The following is a 15,665-nucleotide window of genomic DNA, read 5'->3' as shown; positions in this document are numbered from 1 at the left end:
ATTTTATTTACCTTCTGATCTGGGGGTTCCCCCACCCCCAATATGGTAAGCACTGATCCTTCCCTAACTCATAACTGCACACACCAAACCACTGAACAGGAATGTGCAAAGCTCTAGGAAAACGATTACTTGAATGTTTCTAAAGTGGCAGAAGATCACAATTTGGGGACATGCCCTACAAGAACAGTTTTCTTTCTTACCTTATTGTAAAAACTTGTTTTCAAAGTGGTATAATTTGGAAGATTACAGTCCAAAAGTAATACCCATACCCCAAAATATTAATTTCAAAACATCTGAGCTAACCTACTGGAAGGAGAAATTAAGATTTACTGTGACCAGTGTTTCCGAATTATACATTTTTTCTTCAAGTGACATTTCGTTTTTTATTCCCCCTTAAGGTAACATACCACATACTCAGAACACAATTCTTAAATTTGTTTCTGAAAAATACAAGAAGGGGCAAAGTTAAGATACATTAGTTATAGAAAAAAAAGAAGGAAGGTAGTGCATTTAGTGTCACATAAGAATTTAAGGCCTTAGTTACTTGATTGTAATTTCAGTATCGTCGACAGTATACGTTCCTCATGCTTACATACACAAGTAAGCAGGTAGACAAAGCAAAACTTCTAAACATGTAAAGAATGAAGACAAACAATTTAATCTATATCTTATCAGTCAATTAATACAGTTGGACTCTTTCAAAGTATAAGTGCTGGTAGTAAAATAATCTGATCACATTTCATACAGCAATTAAAATGAACAGAAATGTATCTCCTATACAATCAGAGCATCTCTTCATATGCAAAGCAGTTAAGAAGCCCACATATACCTTATTTGAAAACACTACTTAGACTATAATCTCAAAACCAACCATTGTATAATGCATTTTGTAAAATGCCTACCTAAAAATACATTGTATTTTGCAATATTTATGAGTGTGGAAGGCATTTCTAGCCTAAACACTAAAACCAAACGTATACATGAGACTATTCAGCATTAGCCCCTAATAGTCTTATGATAGGAAATTTCACATACACGTATAAAATCGCATCTTATGTTCACTGTTTCAGTCATCTGTTAAATGAAGACAAACTTTTCTCTACAAAGTTACCAGAAAAGACACTGAACTAGAGTCAAGAGACCAAATTTCTAGTTCCAGCTCTGCCTCTACCTACCTGTGAAACACGGGGAAAGTTCTCTTAACCCTCGTAAGGCCTCAGATTCCTCAACTATAAAAGAAAGGGGTGGAACAAAATAAATTCTAAGAAGCATTCCCATAAAACGGGATTTTGCTAAATTTTTAAGAACTTAAATTTCTTTTAAAGATAGCTATTAAACATCAAGCTTATCACCAATAATGTTGATTATATAGATAGCTTTAAGCCAAGGAATTACTGATTCTGCATTTATGGGATGAAAATATAAGACTTTTTTTTTAGCATGCTTTTCCAGTTACCAGAAAACAGGGGTGGGGATTTTACAAGGACAGTAAAGCACACAGCAATGGAAATACCACCTGCAGCAGCATGCTAGTGATGGATAGGCATTACTTGTGTTGGTTTTCAGTAACTTTTTGCACACAAGCAAGAGGTTTTATAAAAGATATCATAGAGCACAATAACATGTACAATACATGTGGTTTGACAAATTCAAAACAGTTGAAAAGGCAACCAAAATAATTTTGAACATTTCACTCTTATAAAATGCATACACAGACCTGGGCCTAACATACTTCACTGCACCACATCAAGTCCCCAAATCCAATTTCCCTTTCAGGTACGATATGTCTTTACCAACAGCCAACACCTACTTTTAAGAATCAAAATTTTCTTGTACTAGGTTTTACACAATTAAAAACTGATTCAATTTTCTCTCCTCGTATGAATAAAAATTCCTTCCAAAATTTTCTATCCTCGTATGAATAAAATAAATGAAGACGTAAGACTAAGTGCAGGAAAGTATCAGACCCTAGAATGCATATTTATGCTAAAAATGTGTTTCACATGGTTAACAGACTTGCAGAAGATAGGCATTTTTCAAAGAAAATTCCCAAGGCTGCTCAGTAATAACAAATTTCTATAACGGAAATTTGAGTGTCAAATTGGGCACAAAAAAAACACCTACATTTAATTTTTTTTTTTTTTTTTTTTTTTTTTTTTTTTGAGACAGAGCCTCAAGCTGTCCCCCTGGGTAGAGTGCCGTGGCATTACAGCTCACAGCAACCTCCAACTCCTGGGCTCAAGCGAGTCTCCTGCCTCCGCCTCCCAAGTAGCTGGGACCACAGGCGCCCGCCACAACGCCCGGCTATTTTTTGGTTGCAGCCGTCATTGTTGTTTGGCGGGTCCAGGCTGGGGATTCGAACCCGCCACCTTAGGTGTACGTGGCTGGCGCCTTAGCCGGTTGAGCTATAGGCGCTGAGCCTAATTATTATGAAATGTTACAAAGTAATAATTAGGCTGGTTAAAAAGGACTTTAAAACCAAGGAGATTAAGTCTTCCTTGAGAAGATACTAAAAAAAATCCTGATGAGAATGGGGCAAATTAGATGCAATATAGCCACATCATACATATAACTCATTGAAATTACAGCTTTTTATTCTCACAGCATTTGCTTATTTTGTATTACCTTGAAAACAAACTAATTTATACTCTTCCAAAATACCAAAGGTACCTTAAAACTTAATCAATTTCTTTCCTTAATAGAATGAGGACTTTTAATTACAAATACTGTAATATCCAAAATGGTTTCAATGAGAAAATAATGCGTTATAAATTTCACATTACCACACAGTGGACTCCCTGACACCCCCTTCTAATGACACAACAGACACAGACAAGCTACCGAGCAAGAATCTGTTAACAGTTTTATTCTTTTATGTTAAATACCATGGGACAGGATTGTAAGGATGAAAAACTCAGTCGACTGCCTCACAAGGGATAAGAAAAATTCTGCCATGATATTAGCATAGGTAAAGGAGAAAATTTACACTGTAAGAGGCACCATTTCCCCACAGACTACCTCTTGGCATTTCCTGAATGAGTGGGATTAGCAATCTAAATAAATCATATTTCAAGAGGTAACAGCAACAGATAAAATTTAAAGGGATTATTAAAATAACATTTACAAGACTCTGAACAATTCTTGAACTCTTATTAAAACCACAAAGAAAGAACAATTCTTTATTTATGAATTTCATAAAGGACTGAATGTGCAACTGACATCTGCTAGTGATGATCTGGTAATATACAATTTGTCCAGTAGCCGAACAGTTTGTTTTTATTGTGTTTTCTAACCGTAAGAGATCATTAAAGGCAAAGCCTATATGACGCTGTACACACAAAAAAAATGGTCACCGCGGGCCATACTACCAATGAAATGGTAGGTAAACAAATCTTTTTCTGGTCAAGAGAAAAAAAAAAGAAATAGCACTCTGCATGCTTCACTCTACAAGATGAATTTCCCTAGAAAGAATCCAATGAAAATGGCTGCAATTACAACAAGAAGTGAAGGAAGAGGACTGGTGACATTATCTCTGAAGGATGCAGCTGAGGTTGATCCAGGTTTATCCGAATGTGCTACCTTTCTGAGCCTTAAACCTTCATCCTAGAAAAAAAAAATGCACAGAAAGAGGTTTGTAAAAACAATTTAACATATACTGAGACTACTGGAGCTAAAAATCTATAGAGACAGAAAGCAGATCAGTGGTTGCCTATAGCTGGGGATGGGAACAGGGATTAACTACTAACCACACAAGGAAACTTTTTCAGGGTGATGGTAATATTCTAAAACTGGACTATAGTAATGGCTGCACAATTCTCTAAGTTTGCTAAAAAAGTCACTGAATTGTACACTCACAATGGGTGTCTCCATGTGATGTAAATTATATGTCAGTATCTGATTTTAAAACTGGAGCTGAGAAATATATTCCTAAAAAACAAAAATCAGGTATGGCTATATTTACATAGAAGGGAAAAAAATCCCACTAAAATCAATACAATTAAAGAAGAGTTCTGTGCATATGCTTACTTCCATGGGGGGTCCACACAGCCTTAAAAGGTGGTTGTACCTGTCCTAACCAAATACACCAAAGACTACCAGGAACCATCCTATATTCTACCAGTTAGGTTTACTGACTCACTGCAACCAGGGAACACACACAGCAGCACCATGTTGCCAAGGAGATAGGGCATTATAGAATTCAAGGAAAAGGGGAAAGTTGAGGGTGTAACTTAAAATGGTGTTTTGATACACTTACAGCAAAGGAGAAAAGGTAGTGTTTCAAAGTATCCTCATCAGGTCTGGATTGCAAAGTGGCCATAGAATACTACATGTTCAGAGACTTCAGCTTGAGACAGATGAGGAATACTGTGTCCAAGAACCCCTTATGTCAAGTCCCGCACCTGCACTGGAAGCTGAGGCTGCTTCTCTGTGTCTACACGAATTACCTATGCACCCTCCAGGCAACAGCAGGCTGCTACCTTCTTATTGATACAGTTTCACATAACAAAGTTTCTCCACAGTCTATGTTTTTAGGAAACAAAGCTTCTCATAAAAAAAGCAGTAGTCACTCAAGACAGGAGGTTGTAATAATACTGTGTGTTAGTACAACCTCAGAAAAACACTGACGCCTGTTAACTATGTAGCTGGCTTTATCTGTGCTTGCATCCACCCTGATGAATGGCCGGACCAATTTTTACTTCCTTAGTGCAAGTTAATTTTTATTTTTCACATGATTCTTCTACTGTGCTTATAAAGACTAACCTAAAGAATACACGTGATGGCACAGTTTTATTTGCATTATTTGTTGTTTTGCAGTTTAGATTTTGTTTTTTGTTTTTGTTTTTGTTTTTTTTTTTGGTCTCATGCTAATTAGTCCTGTGTAAAGAGACCACTGATCCTCAGTTCTAGCTACACATCACAAACACTTGAAGAACTTTAGAAATACTCTTAGTTAATCTGATTCACTAGTCTAGGGAGGGCCTGGTTACCTGTATTTTTAAAAAGCTCACAAGGCGATTCAGATGTACAGTCTGGATTAAGAACCACAGGCCAAAGGAATTAAAAGGTATAGTGATCAGACATAAGCAAAAAAGTTAATCTGGCAACAAATTATAATGAGCCTGAAATTAATTCTGTAAGCCAGTGACCTTTAAGTTTACTTTGTCTTATTTTTTAAATAGCAGAATTATCCTTCAAATAAAATCTCATGCAGAACATCAGTGTATAAGAGACTAAGGAAAAAGTCTCACTCACCTACTTCCCTGTCTACTCCTCCCATTTTTCAGCCCTACCCCACCTATGTTATTCCTAATCGTTTTCACTTCTCCCCTCCCTGCCATGTGATAAATCAATTGAGCATCCTAAGGAACACATCCTTCATCAACAAACACAACTGTGGAAGTTGGCAGATAAAGTAAAAGTAACAAAGAACAACATCCTAAAAAACTTCATGGTGTGTGAACATGGAATAAAGATATTCTTCCCACTATCCACACAGGTGCTGGAGGCAGAGTGTCCCTGAGTGTCTACTCATAAAATATGAAGAGACAGTTACAAAAATTCAACTCAAAAAGTAGTTTGGTGAAGGAGTTCACAGATACATCTCTGATTCAGAGTGTAGTTCCTACGTGCACTTAAGGAAAAGATAATCATATGTAGATTAACTCCCATTAATCTGCTAAAGTTATATTTTTTAATCATCTACTTTGATGTGAAAAAGCTTCAAACAAAGCCTGTAGAACTTATAGGTATTCAGGTCTTGAAACAAGTAACTACTTATCAAAGGCAAATTATTCATAAACTCCACACACATTCAAATCAGTTGTCCTTCCCAACTCATCCAACAACTCAATCAAATGTATAAATGTCTACTATATGCATGTGCAGTCCTGCTCCTGTGAAAATTACTGCCCACTAGAGGGAGAAAGACTTCTGAAGATTAAGAATGCTAAGATGAAATCGGTATATTGAAAATACAAACAAAACAACAGTTCACAACAAGTTTCCTTTCCTTTTGAGAAAAGAAGGTCCAGGAAAAGGCTACACTAAAAAGACATGAGTACCAAAGGATGAATGTTTATGTACGTGTCTGAGTTGTGTGAGTAGAGACAGGATTTCAGGGCCTTCCAGTAATAACGAAGCCCTAAAGCAAAAGAGCAGTGATAAGACAGAGAGCCTTCTCCAGGATATGCCAGCCCAAGGCTATCCAACACAAATATGTGAGCCACATATATAATTTCAAATTTTCTAACAGCATATTAAAAAGGCAAAAAGAATTAGCGAAACTAATTTTAATAATAGATTTTGTTCCATTCAATGTATCTAAAATATTATTCAATATACAGGATAGCCATAAAGTTCGTGTGCACTCACAAAGTTACAATTATTTTAAATTGCACACGATCTTTACGGACACCATGTATAAGAATATATTTATTGTACTACATCTGCAGCATCAGCACTTATTTTACACTCACAACACATTTCAATTTGAACAAACCACAGTCCAAGTACTCAACAGTCCCAGATGACTAGCAGCTATGGCATGGGACAATTACACTGCAGTTCAGTATGACTGGGGCACAGAATGTGAATACTAGAAACAAGAGGAAGCTAACAACGGCACAAGCCAGATCACAAATTACTAGGATCCCTGCCAAAGAAAGAAACTTGCGGGCAATGAAAAGCTAGAGTAAGACTAGTAAAAGTGGGTGGGGGGTGTGGAGAAAAGGCCAAGACATAATCAAATTGGGGGAAAGGGAAAAAAAAATGGACCAGGGATAAATCTTAAAAACTGCTAAAGTGGCCTACTAACACATCACTGTATCTTCGTTTCATTTCAACCAACAGAACTTACTCTCAGGTGTCGATTTTCTTCTGTTAGCTTCATCATTTCTCCCTGAAGTCTTTTACACTCTTCCATTAGTTTCCTTGTTTCAGAATCATTGAGTGAGACACTGTGCGGTTTTGGCATGGGTCCATCTTGTTTAGATGCATTCAGAGGAACAGCTTTGCTAGGTTCCATTTCATTCTGTATCACAAAGATATTGGGACTTTGTAAACAAATGCAGTCTCCTTATAGGTTTTAAATAAATGAAAATGTAAATTCTACTTCTTTCTTTTCCCAAAAAATTCTTAAATTAAAAGATTTGATTGTTAACCAATTTTATTAATGAGAACTGTTTTTTTTACATACCGAATGCTCTGGTCATCTATGAACAATTTTAGAAGGACTAAATTAACTAGATAAAGTCAAAATAAAATAAGCAACCCACTCCCGCCTTTGTCCCATAGCCCATGGCACTTACCTCTACCATAGTACTTATCACATACCATACTAATGTATTTTTGAAGTTCTTTCCTATAATACTTCAAAGGCTGGGAGAACAAGAGCCATTTCTCTTTGTATTTACCACTAAACCCAGCACTTTGGTCAAGAACAGTTATTCAATGGAAGTGTACGCTAAATGACTGATGCCAACCAAAACCCAAATATGAGGGTCATTTTCAGGGCTCTGATTCTGCAATTTAAATGAGGTTTTGGAGGGAAAGGGGATATTATCATAACCATTCAAATGGAATCAGGAACCACCTAACAAAAAATATAACTTCTATTAATGGAAAAAAATAACTGAAGAATATAAATATTGAAAGGGAGATAGTAAACATATCATTGCCCAAAAACAAGAGAATACATTCAGAAGTTTGTCATTCTAAACTCAAATATAAATGATTCTTTCAAATCGTTAGTAACAGTTTGCTTTCACTCATGAGATTCAACATCAGTGCTTTCACTTTTAAGGCTATGAGCCCCACGATCTTAATTCTTGCCAACACACATCATTTGAAGCCAGTGGCAAAGACAAGCATCTATGTCAGTGCCCAAGTACTCCTGAGCCTAGGATCTCAAGTGGCCCAACATCCTTCATCCTACCATCATTCATCATCACACACTTGCAAAAAGTATTTTTTAGATTAGAGACAAACCTGCTTTATTCAGACAGAAACTGCCAACAAAGATATTTACAAAATCAACATTTTGGCATCCCAACACTTAGATTTATTAGAGGCTACACATCTAACCACTATCTGAGCTGCCAAATATAACTAAGTATAAATAGCTTGTTCCAAGGGCAAAATCAGTATTTCTTTTTTTTTTTTTTTTTAGTTTTCTAGAGACAGAGTCTCACTTTATCACTCTTGATAGACTGCTGTGGCGTCACACAGCTCACAGCAACCTCCAACTCCTGCTTAAGTGATTCTCCTGCCTCAGCCTCCAGAATAGCTGGGACTACAAGCACCCACCACAACACCCGGCTGTTTTTTGTTGCAGTTTGGCCAGGGCCGGGTGTGAATCCACCACCCTCGGTATATGGGGCCAGCAGCCCTACCCACTGAGTCACAGGCACCACGCAAATCAGTATTTCTTAAGAAGGAAATGCAGTCTAATCAGTATGCCTAAATCCACGTAAAAACTGACTAATCAATTAAAAGTTAACAATGAGGTTGTAATATACCACACTATATAGCTATGTATACCTAGCTATATCAGACCTTTCTACTTTTCTTCAGGCTTCATAGTTGAGAAAGGTTTGTAAAAGCCTACTTCAATTCCTTCTGAGTTTTTCTTTCACAAGCTATCTTGTTCTTCATCCATCCCTCACCTCTCCCATCCTGAACCAATTCCACCTTTATTATTAAAAATGTCTCGTATATTTTGCTCTCCACCAGTATTCTTTCCTTTTTTTTTCCCTTAAACTAATTAGAACTCATTTCAAAATGATGATTTTCAAGTGTGCTCAAATTCCATCCTAGCACAAGTCAAACTTCTGTTAATGAGGGTGGCATGTTACCTTCCTCTATAAAGAAGGCAGCAATGATCAACAATACGGTTAATGAAGAATCGTTAGATTTTGGTTAAGAATCTGGGGGGAAAAAATTACACCAGAAAGTTGAGTAAAACATTAAGAAAACATACATGGAGCCAAAAATGAAGAGAAAAAAATTAAAATATCAAGCTTCTTCACAAATAGAATTTTATTTTAAATGAATTCTTGAAATTCTAGAAAATTTAAAACCATGAGGGGAGGAGAGAAAATCATCCCCCATCATCTCATCAACCTAACTAGAATTTATATTATCTTCCAATATTTTTTCATATGTACATTTCATAAAATCACCATACATATTTATTTATTCATTTACAGACACATCTTATAATTATCATTTATGTATGACACAATGTCATTAAACACTCTATTCTGTGCCTTACCAAAATTATTTAAATATTTCACATCTGTTAAACATTTGATGGGTAGCTTCCCTTCTTTGGAATTTTAATAATACATCTATCTATGAATATTTTCTTATGCTGGTAGAATTAATTTTTTCTTCATTTAAACTTTTCTTAATGTTATATTGCTTTTGTAACAAAAAGGAGAAGAAATGTTATAACCAATTTGTGGAGCATAAATATAAGAGCAAAGAATACAGCAAATCTTAAACACCGTTCAAAAGAAAACCAAGTAAGTCATGAACAAGTCACAGACACTGTTGTATCACATACTAGTTTGGCCCCTACAAACCAGTCAACATACATAGCAGATGCAAAGAAATCTAATTTATTTATGTATATTAAAGTATAAACATCTATAACCTGAGTTGGAGTTAAAAACATGGAAAAGGGGTGGGCGACGCCTGTGGCTCAGTGGGTAGGGCACCAGCCCCATATATCGAGGGTGGCGGGTTGAAACCCAGCTGCAGCCAAACTGCAACAATAACAAAAAATAGCTTGGTGTTGTGGAGGATGCCTGTAATCCCAGCTACTCGGGAGGCTGAGGCAAGAGAATCGTAAGCCCAGGAGTTTGAGGTTGCTGTGAGCTGTGTGATGCCACGGCACTCTACCAAGAGTGATAAAATGAGACTCTGTCTCTTAAAAAAAAAAAAAAAAAAAAAAACTACAGAAGAGGGAAGAGTCATTGGTGAAGCTCTGACGGAAAACTAAGAAGGTGTGACTTTAAGTACACATTTCCATTCAAGAGCTCCATTAGTGAGGTTTGGCTCCAGGAAAACAGCCTATTCCTTGAGCGGTGCCTCAGACTAGTCCAGAAAAGGAAGACTGGTTGTTCTGAGAACCATGATACAAGCAAACTAGAGGGATTCCACATGCTGTTACTCTTAGTAAACTGATGAATAGTAACTTTTTATTAACATTATACATATGTTTAACACTGCAACTCAGAATAAGCTGAAATACATTAATTCAAACAAGACAATATGGCATATCTTGTACAATTTCCACTATTTTGTATTATTTATTTACTCTATCTGCAGTATAATACAATAGAGTAGTAATACGCTATTGTATTATTTATTACTCTACCTTCTTCCATCTACGAGTGGTATGACATGCCCTGCATAACACACTCCACACGTGACAGTGTTTCCACACAATTGTAATGGTGGGAAAATTCCTATCACCTCGAGACATCTTACCCATTATAATGTCACAGTACAATGTGCATTACTCACACGTTGGCAGCAATGCTTGTATAAACAAATCTACCATGCTGCCAATTATATAAAAGTCTAGCATATATATATATATATATATTTGATAATAAACAACTATTAAAGTTTCATGTATATACTAAGCTATACTTTTTGTTACAATGTACTCCTACTTATTTAAAAAAATAAAAATAAAAAACTATGAAACTGCCTCAGACTGGTCTTTAAGGAGGTATTCCAGAAGACACTGTGGTCAGAAGAGATGACAGCTCCATGTGTGTTGTTATCCCTAAGGACCTTCCCTCTAGTGGGATGAGATGTAGAAGACAGTGATTATCAAGGATCCTTTATTTCGCACAGGCCTAGGCTTATGTGTGTTTGTCTTTGCTTATAACACAAAAGTTTATAATGTACAAATAAAAATTTAAAAATTAAAGATAAAAGCTTATAGAATAAGAACATAAAGAAAACAGTTCCACATTCAAACAGTACAATGAGTTTTTTAAAATGCAAGAGTCAAAATGTTAAAAAAGCTAAAGTATAAAAGTTACAAAAAGCTACAGTTAACTTACTATTGAAGAAAAAAATAATCTTTGTAAATGTAGTGTGTCCTAAGTGTACAGTGTTTATAAAGCCTGTACTGGGGCCAGGCACAGTGGATCATGCCTGTAATCCTAGCACTCTGGGAAGGCTGGGCGGATGGATTACTTGAACTTATGTGTACAAGACCAACCTAAGCAAGAAAGAGAACCCGCCTCTAAAAAATAGCCAGGTGTTGCGGCAGCTGCATGTACTCCCAGCTACTTGGGAGGCTATGGCAAGAGGATCATTTGAGCCAAAGCAAGAGTTTGAGGTTGCTGTGAGCTATGATGCCACAGCCCTCTACCAAGAGTGACAAAGTTAAAACTCTGTCTCAAAAAATAAAATAAAAAACAAAAAATATATATATAGATAAAATATAAAGTAAAATAAAATAAATAAAGCCTACACTAGTGTAATGTCCAGGGCCTTCATACTCACTAACTCACCCAAAGCAGCTTCCAGTCCTGCAGGCTCCATTCATAGTATGTGAGCTGTAAGGCGTATCATTTTTTCTTTTATATGGTTTTTTACTGATCTTTTCAATGTTTAGATATGTCTGGATACACAAATACTTACCACTGGGTTACAAATGCCTACATTATTCAGGATAGTAATGCGCTGGTAGCCTAGATCAAAGGCCACATACCAGGCATCTTCAAACTGCAGCCCACCTAGGACATTTATCGAGCCCGCCGGGTGTTTTTGCCACCACTGTCTGTCCTGCTTAGCAGCCGACTTGTCCCAGGGTCCACAGTCTGGCCCTCCAATGGTCTGAGGGACAGTGAACTGGCCCCCTGTTTAAAAAGTTTGAGGACCCCTGCCATATACCATACAGCCTGGGTGTGCAGTTAAGGGATACCATCTAAGCTCGTGTAAGTGCACTCTACGATGTTCACACAATGACTGAACTGCAATTGCTTTTTAACAACCATGAGAACTTCAATTCTAATATTCCAAGTATTTCTATTGGGGGTAATTAGAAAAAGAGGGAGCCAAAGATAAAGTAAAACACAAGGCAGAACAGATGCAATAAAGCCTTGAGGAGAACAAAGGGGCTAAAAAGGACATAAACATGAGGCTACATTCTTATAACCGTTCAGAGCAAGGGCTGTAAAGTGCACCAAGAAGCTAAAACCAGAGTGCAGGCATGAACTGTCAGAGGCAGGATTAAGGTCTTAACCTGTGAACTGAATTAAGACAATACTTGAGTCAAGGTTCTATTAAGATTTTCTTGCACTCTAAACAACTCATTTGCTATTTCTCTAGGACCATGATTCCCAGAAGTAAAATTTCAAATCACAAAATCATTAGACATTTAGATAAAGAATCCTATTTTTTTTTTTTTTTAAAGCTCTAGTGTGGGCCAGGTATGGTGGTTTACACTTATAATCCTAGTATCCTGGAGGCCGAGGCAGGTGGATGCCTGAGCACACAAGTTCGAAACCAGCCTGAGCAAGAGCAAAATCTCGTCTCTAAACATAGCTGGGCGTTGTGGCTGGCTCCTGTAGTCCCAGCTACTCAGGAGACTGAAACAAGAGAAGTGCTTGAGCCCAAGAGATTGAGGTTGCTGTGAGCTATGATGCCATGGCTGACATAATGGGGGACAAAGTAAGACTCTGCCTCAAAAAATTTAAAAAAATAAAATAAAGCCCTAGCATGCATATCCTTTGCAAAGTCAAATCAAAGTATAAGCACTCTGTAAAAACTGTGGGGTTCCTTAAGTTTCCAGGAAGGCAAAAATGTTAAAGGTAATCATACAACACCCATTACACCACCAAAATCTGTTATCTTATTCATGTGCTGTCATTTCACCTGAGTGACTGTTACGTGTACACCCCCCACCCCAACTCAAACACACTAATAAATTCTGGCTTAAGGTTTTAAGGGTTTTAACCACTAATTCTCCTACCATGGGGCAACAGTGTAAACGAACAACAGTGACAATTATGTCCCCGTAATTATTACATTTCTATTTGATGACAAAACATAATGTTAATTTTATTTCTTTTTTTCAGAAAAACACAAATACTTGCCTAAATAGCAACGTTTGCCAGCTCCAACTTTTATTGCCATACCTGCTACACTATTCGAATAAACTTCACACTCCCCTTTTTCTAAGAGTATGCTCCCCAAATCTCAGTCATAGGAAAACTTACACCAATTTCATCATAATGTTCACACTTACATTAATATTGCTCACTACTGAGATTTTATTAAGCTCTGAATTGTTTTTACAACAGTAGAGTTTGTGTGTATGATTTTTAAGAGCTTTGTGGTTCTATTATAATTTTAAGCATAGTTGAAAATTAAATTGTTTCACATAACATACAATACCAGTTTACGTCCTAAGTATCTACATTAACTTAATCATTAACATTCGTAAATTCCTATGTCTGTTAGCTCCCTATAACAAACCTTCTGCTTCTCCTGTTTGAACACATTGAGTCCCCTGGGGTCATTCTTCATGTGATAACTGGTAGATGTTGGGTTTGTGTTGTTGATGCTGCTCATTGCAGTGACAGTCGGAGCAGTCCCTGGTGGAGGTATACCCTGAGATGGCATGGGAAACATATTCTCAGATTCACACCAAACTCTGATTTCTCCTGTATGATACTGGGAATGACTGACACAGAAAGCATTAGGCTCTATAATATTCACATTTTACTCTATAAAAATGTGTTATGCATAAGAAATAATTCTAATAGTAGCTATGTTAAAGGAAAAAATACAAAAGTTTTGGAACTACCTTTTAATATTTCCCAAAGAAAATTAGTTATCTACTTGCATTTTGTTCACTTACTAAATGTACATATCTTATATACTTTATTCAATTTATACTAGCTTTATGCTTTTCCTAAAACATAACTCAGAACTTTGTAGCTATTCATCTTTTTTAACTAATACTTGTCAGTATCTGAACAAGTATACTTTCATGTTTCCTTACACCTTTGGTAACACTCAATGCAAACACCTTTAATAAACCCCTGCCTAATACACACATACCTATACACATACATACCCAGGCCAATAAACAAATTTTAAAGAATTTGTCAATTCTTAATTTAAATTTGTCATTCTAAATGGTGACACCCATGACATTCTAGCTAGAAAACCATTAACTCCATAGTTCTGTATCTCCTCATATTCATTTAACAGAGGTAGTAATACTGTATTATACAAAAAAGTAGGAAGACTCCATAATACTTACTGATATACCACCTGTTCTCTGTCTCAATAATGTACATTTAACCAAAACAAAAAAAAATCTTCATAAGACCCCTGAAATCCCTGTTCTTTACAGTCCTTCCAACTTCATTAACACAAATCAGTATTATTTCGTGGAAAACAGGTCACCCTCAGATATTAGATGAAGGACATCAATAAAATGCAATGTTTGAGAAATTTAGAAAATGTAGGGCCTTAACTTATTTTTAGAATTGAACACAAAAAAACTGATTAGGGCATAAAACATCAAAAGTAACCCTACCACCAGATGGACATTAAGTATTTCGTAACAGAGTTGATAATACCTAGCCAGAACTAATAACTCAGAGAACCTCATTTTATAAAACAGCACTTCAGTGTCACTTCCCTCCAGCTACCAAAACCATAGGTAACATGTTAAATGGCTCTCTGTACTCTAAACAATTCTGTATATATTTTTACATAGAAAAGATTTCATCTTTTTACTATAAAGAAATAAAAACTTTCTTATGTGTTTTGTACTATCATAAAGACTTCAGATTTGGTATTTGAAGGCTTCATATTTTCCCTAAGAGATGCAACACCAAACTGATGACTTGTCACATAGTCAACTAACAACACAATTGGATCTGTGCTAGGCTGCACTGAATTTAAACATGTTTCTCCATAATTAACATTTCTTGTAGAATCCACAAGTCAGTGACAAGGAGTAGTTTAAGTAGAAGCAGTATTTCCAAAAGTGTATTCTTCAGAACATATATTTCTTAAGTTAATTAGGTTATATTAAACAAAAAGGAAATGCTGGATAATCATTTTTCTTCTTAGGGATTTTAATATGCAAATACCACGATTTCCTTTGAGAGACACAGAATTTACAGTACTTTTCAAAATTCACTTGATCACAGAATTCTTCCAAACTAGTACACTGGGAAATACTGCCTTATAAAAACACAGCTCTGTTTTAGCCTCTCTTTTTAATATATAAAATCAATTAAAACCACCTTTACCCTGTATTTATAGGGTACCCTTAAAGTCCCCATATGTGCAGAAAATGGGCAATTATAGCTAAATATGCCTTTATTTACACAATATTCGTTACGAAATTTTATGAAGAGATGGCCAACATGTAAAGCCTATTTTGTAAAATTCTGTAATGATACTTTGTAAATAAAGGTACATTAGCTATTATTTCCCATCTTCCTTAAATGTATGGTGACTTTACAGGCATCTTGTAATACAGATCCAACTTTTGCCCACTTAAATTATATAAATTTGAAATAGTAATAATAAAAGCTTCAAAAATCTAATTTTACATGAAATACTTGAAATTTGAATTCTAAACACTTAAAAATATCCATCAAAAATCATGA

The 15,665-nt window shown here is 36.0% G+C and overlaps 1 protein-coding gene across 2 annotated transcripts in view; it reads right to left on the bottom strand.

Moving 5' to 3' along the window:
* Nucleotides 1-2,841: 2,841 nt before the first annotated feature.
* The window catches only part of VAPA (VAMP associated protein A), a 49,999-nt gene continuing 37,175 nt past the window's right edge, over nucleotides 2,842-15,665 (bottom strand). Inside the window, exons 5-7 of one of the 2 annotated variants that reach the window (XM_003801007.2) lie at nucleotides 13,507-13,641; nucleotides 6,857-7,030; nucleotides 2,842-3,603 (exon numbers count right to left, since the gene is read on the bottom strand). In XM_003801007.2, the coding sequence (XP_003801055.1) occupies nucleotides 3,445-3,603; nucleotides 6,857-7,030; nucleotides 13,507-13,641 (468 nt within the window). In that variant the 3' untranslated portion in view covers nucleotides 2,842-3,444. The remainder of the gene's footprint in view (nucleotides 3,604-6,856; nucleotides 7,031-13,506; nucleotides 13,642-15,665) is intronic. The other variant, XM_003801006.2, reaches the window with a different exon arrangement.

Source organism: Otolemur garnettii, unplaced genomic scaffold (assembly GCF_000181295.1).
Source record: "Otolemur garnettii isolate 467f Iridium unplaced genomic scaffold, OtoGar3 scaffold00193, whole genome shotgun sequence".
Taxonomy (NCBI): Eukaryota; Metazoa; Chordata; class Mammalia; order Primates; family Galagidae; genus Otolemur; species Otolemur garnettii.
This window is presented reverse-complemented; position numbering and strand designations above follow the sequence as displayed.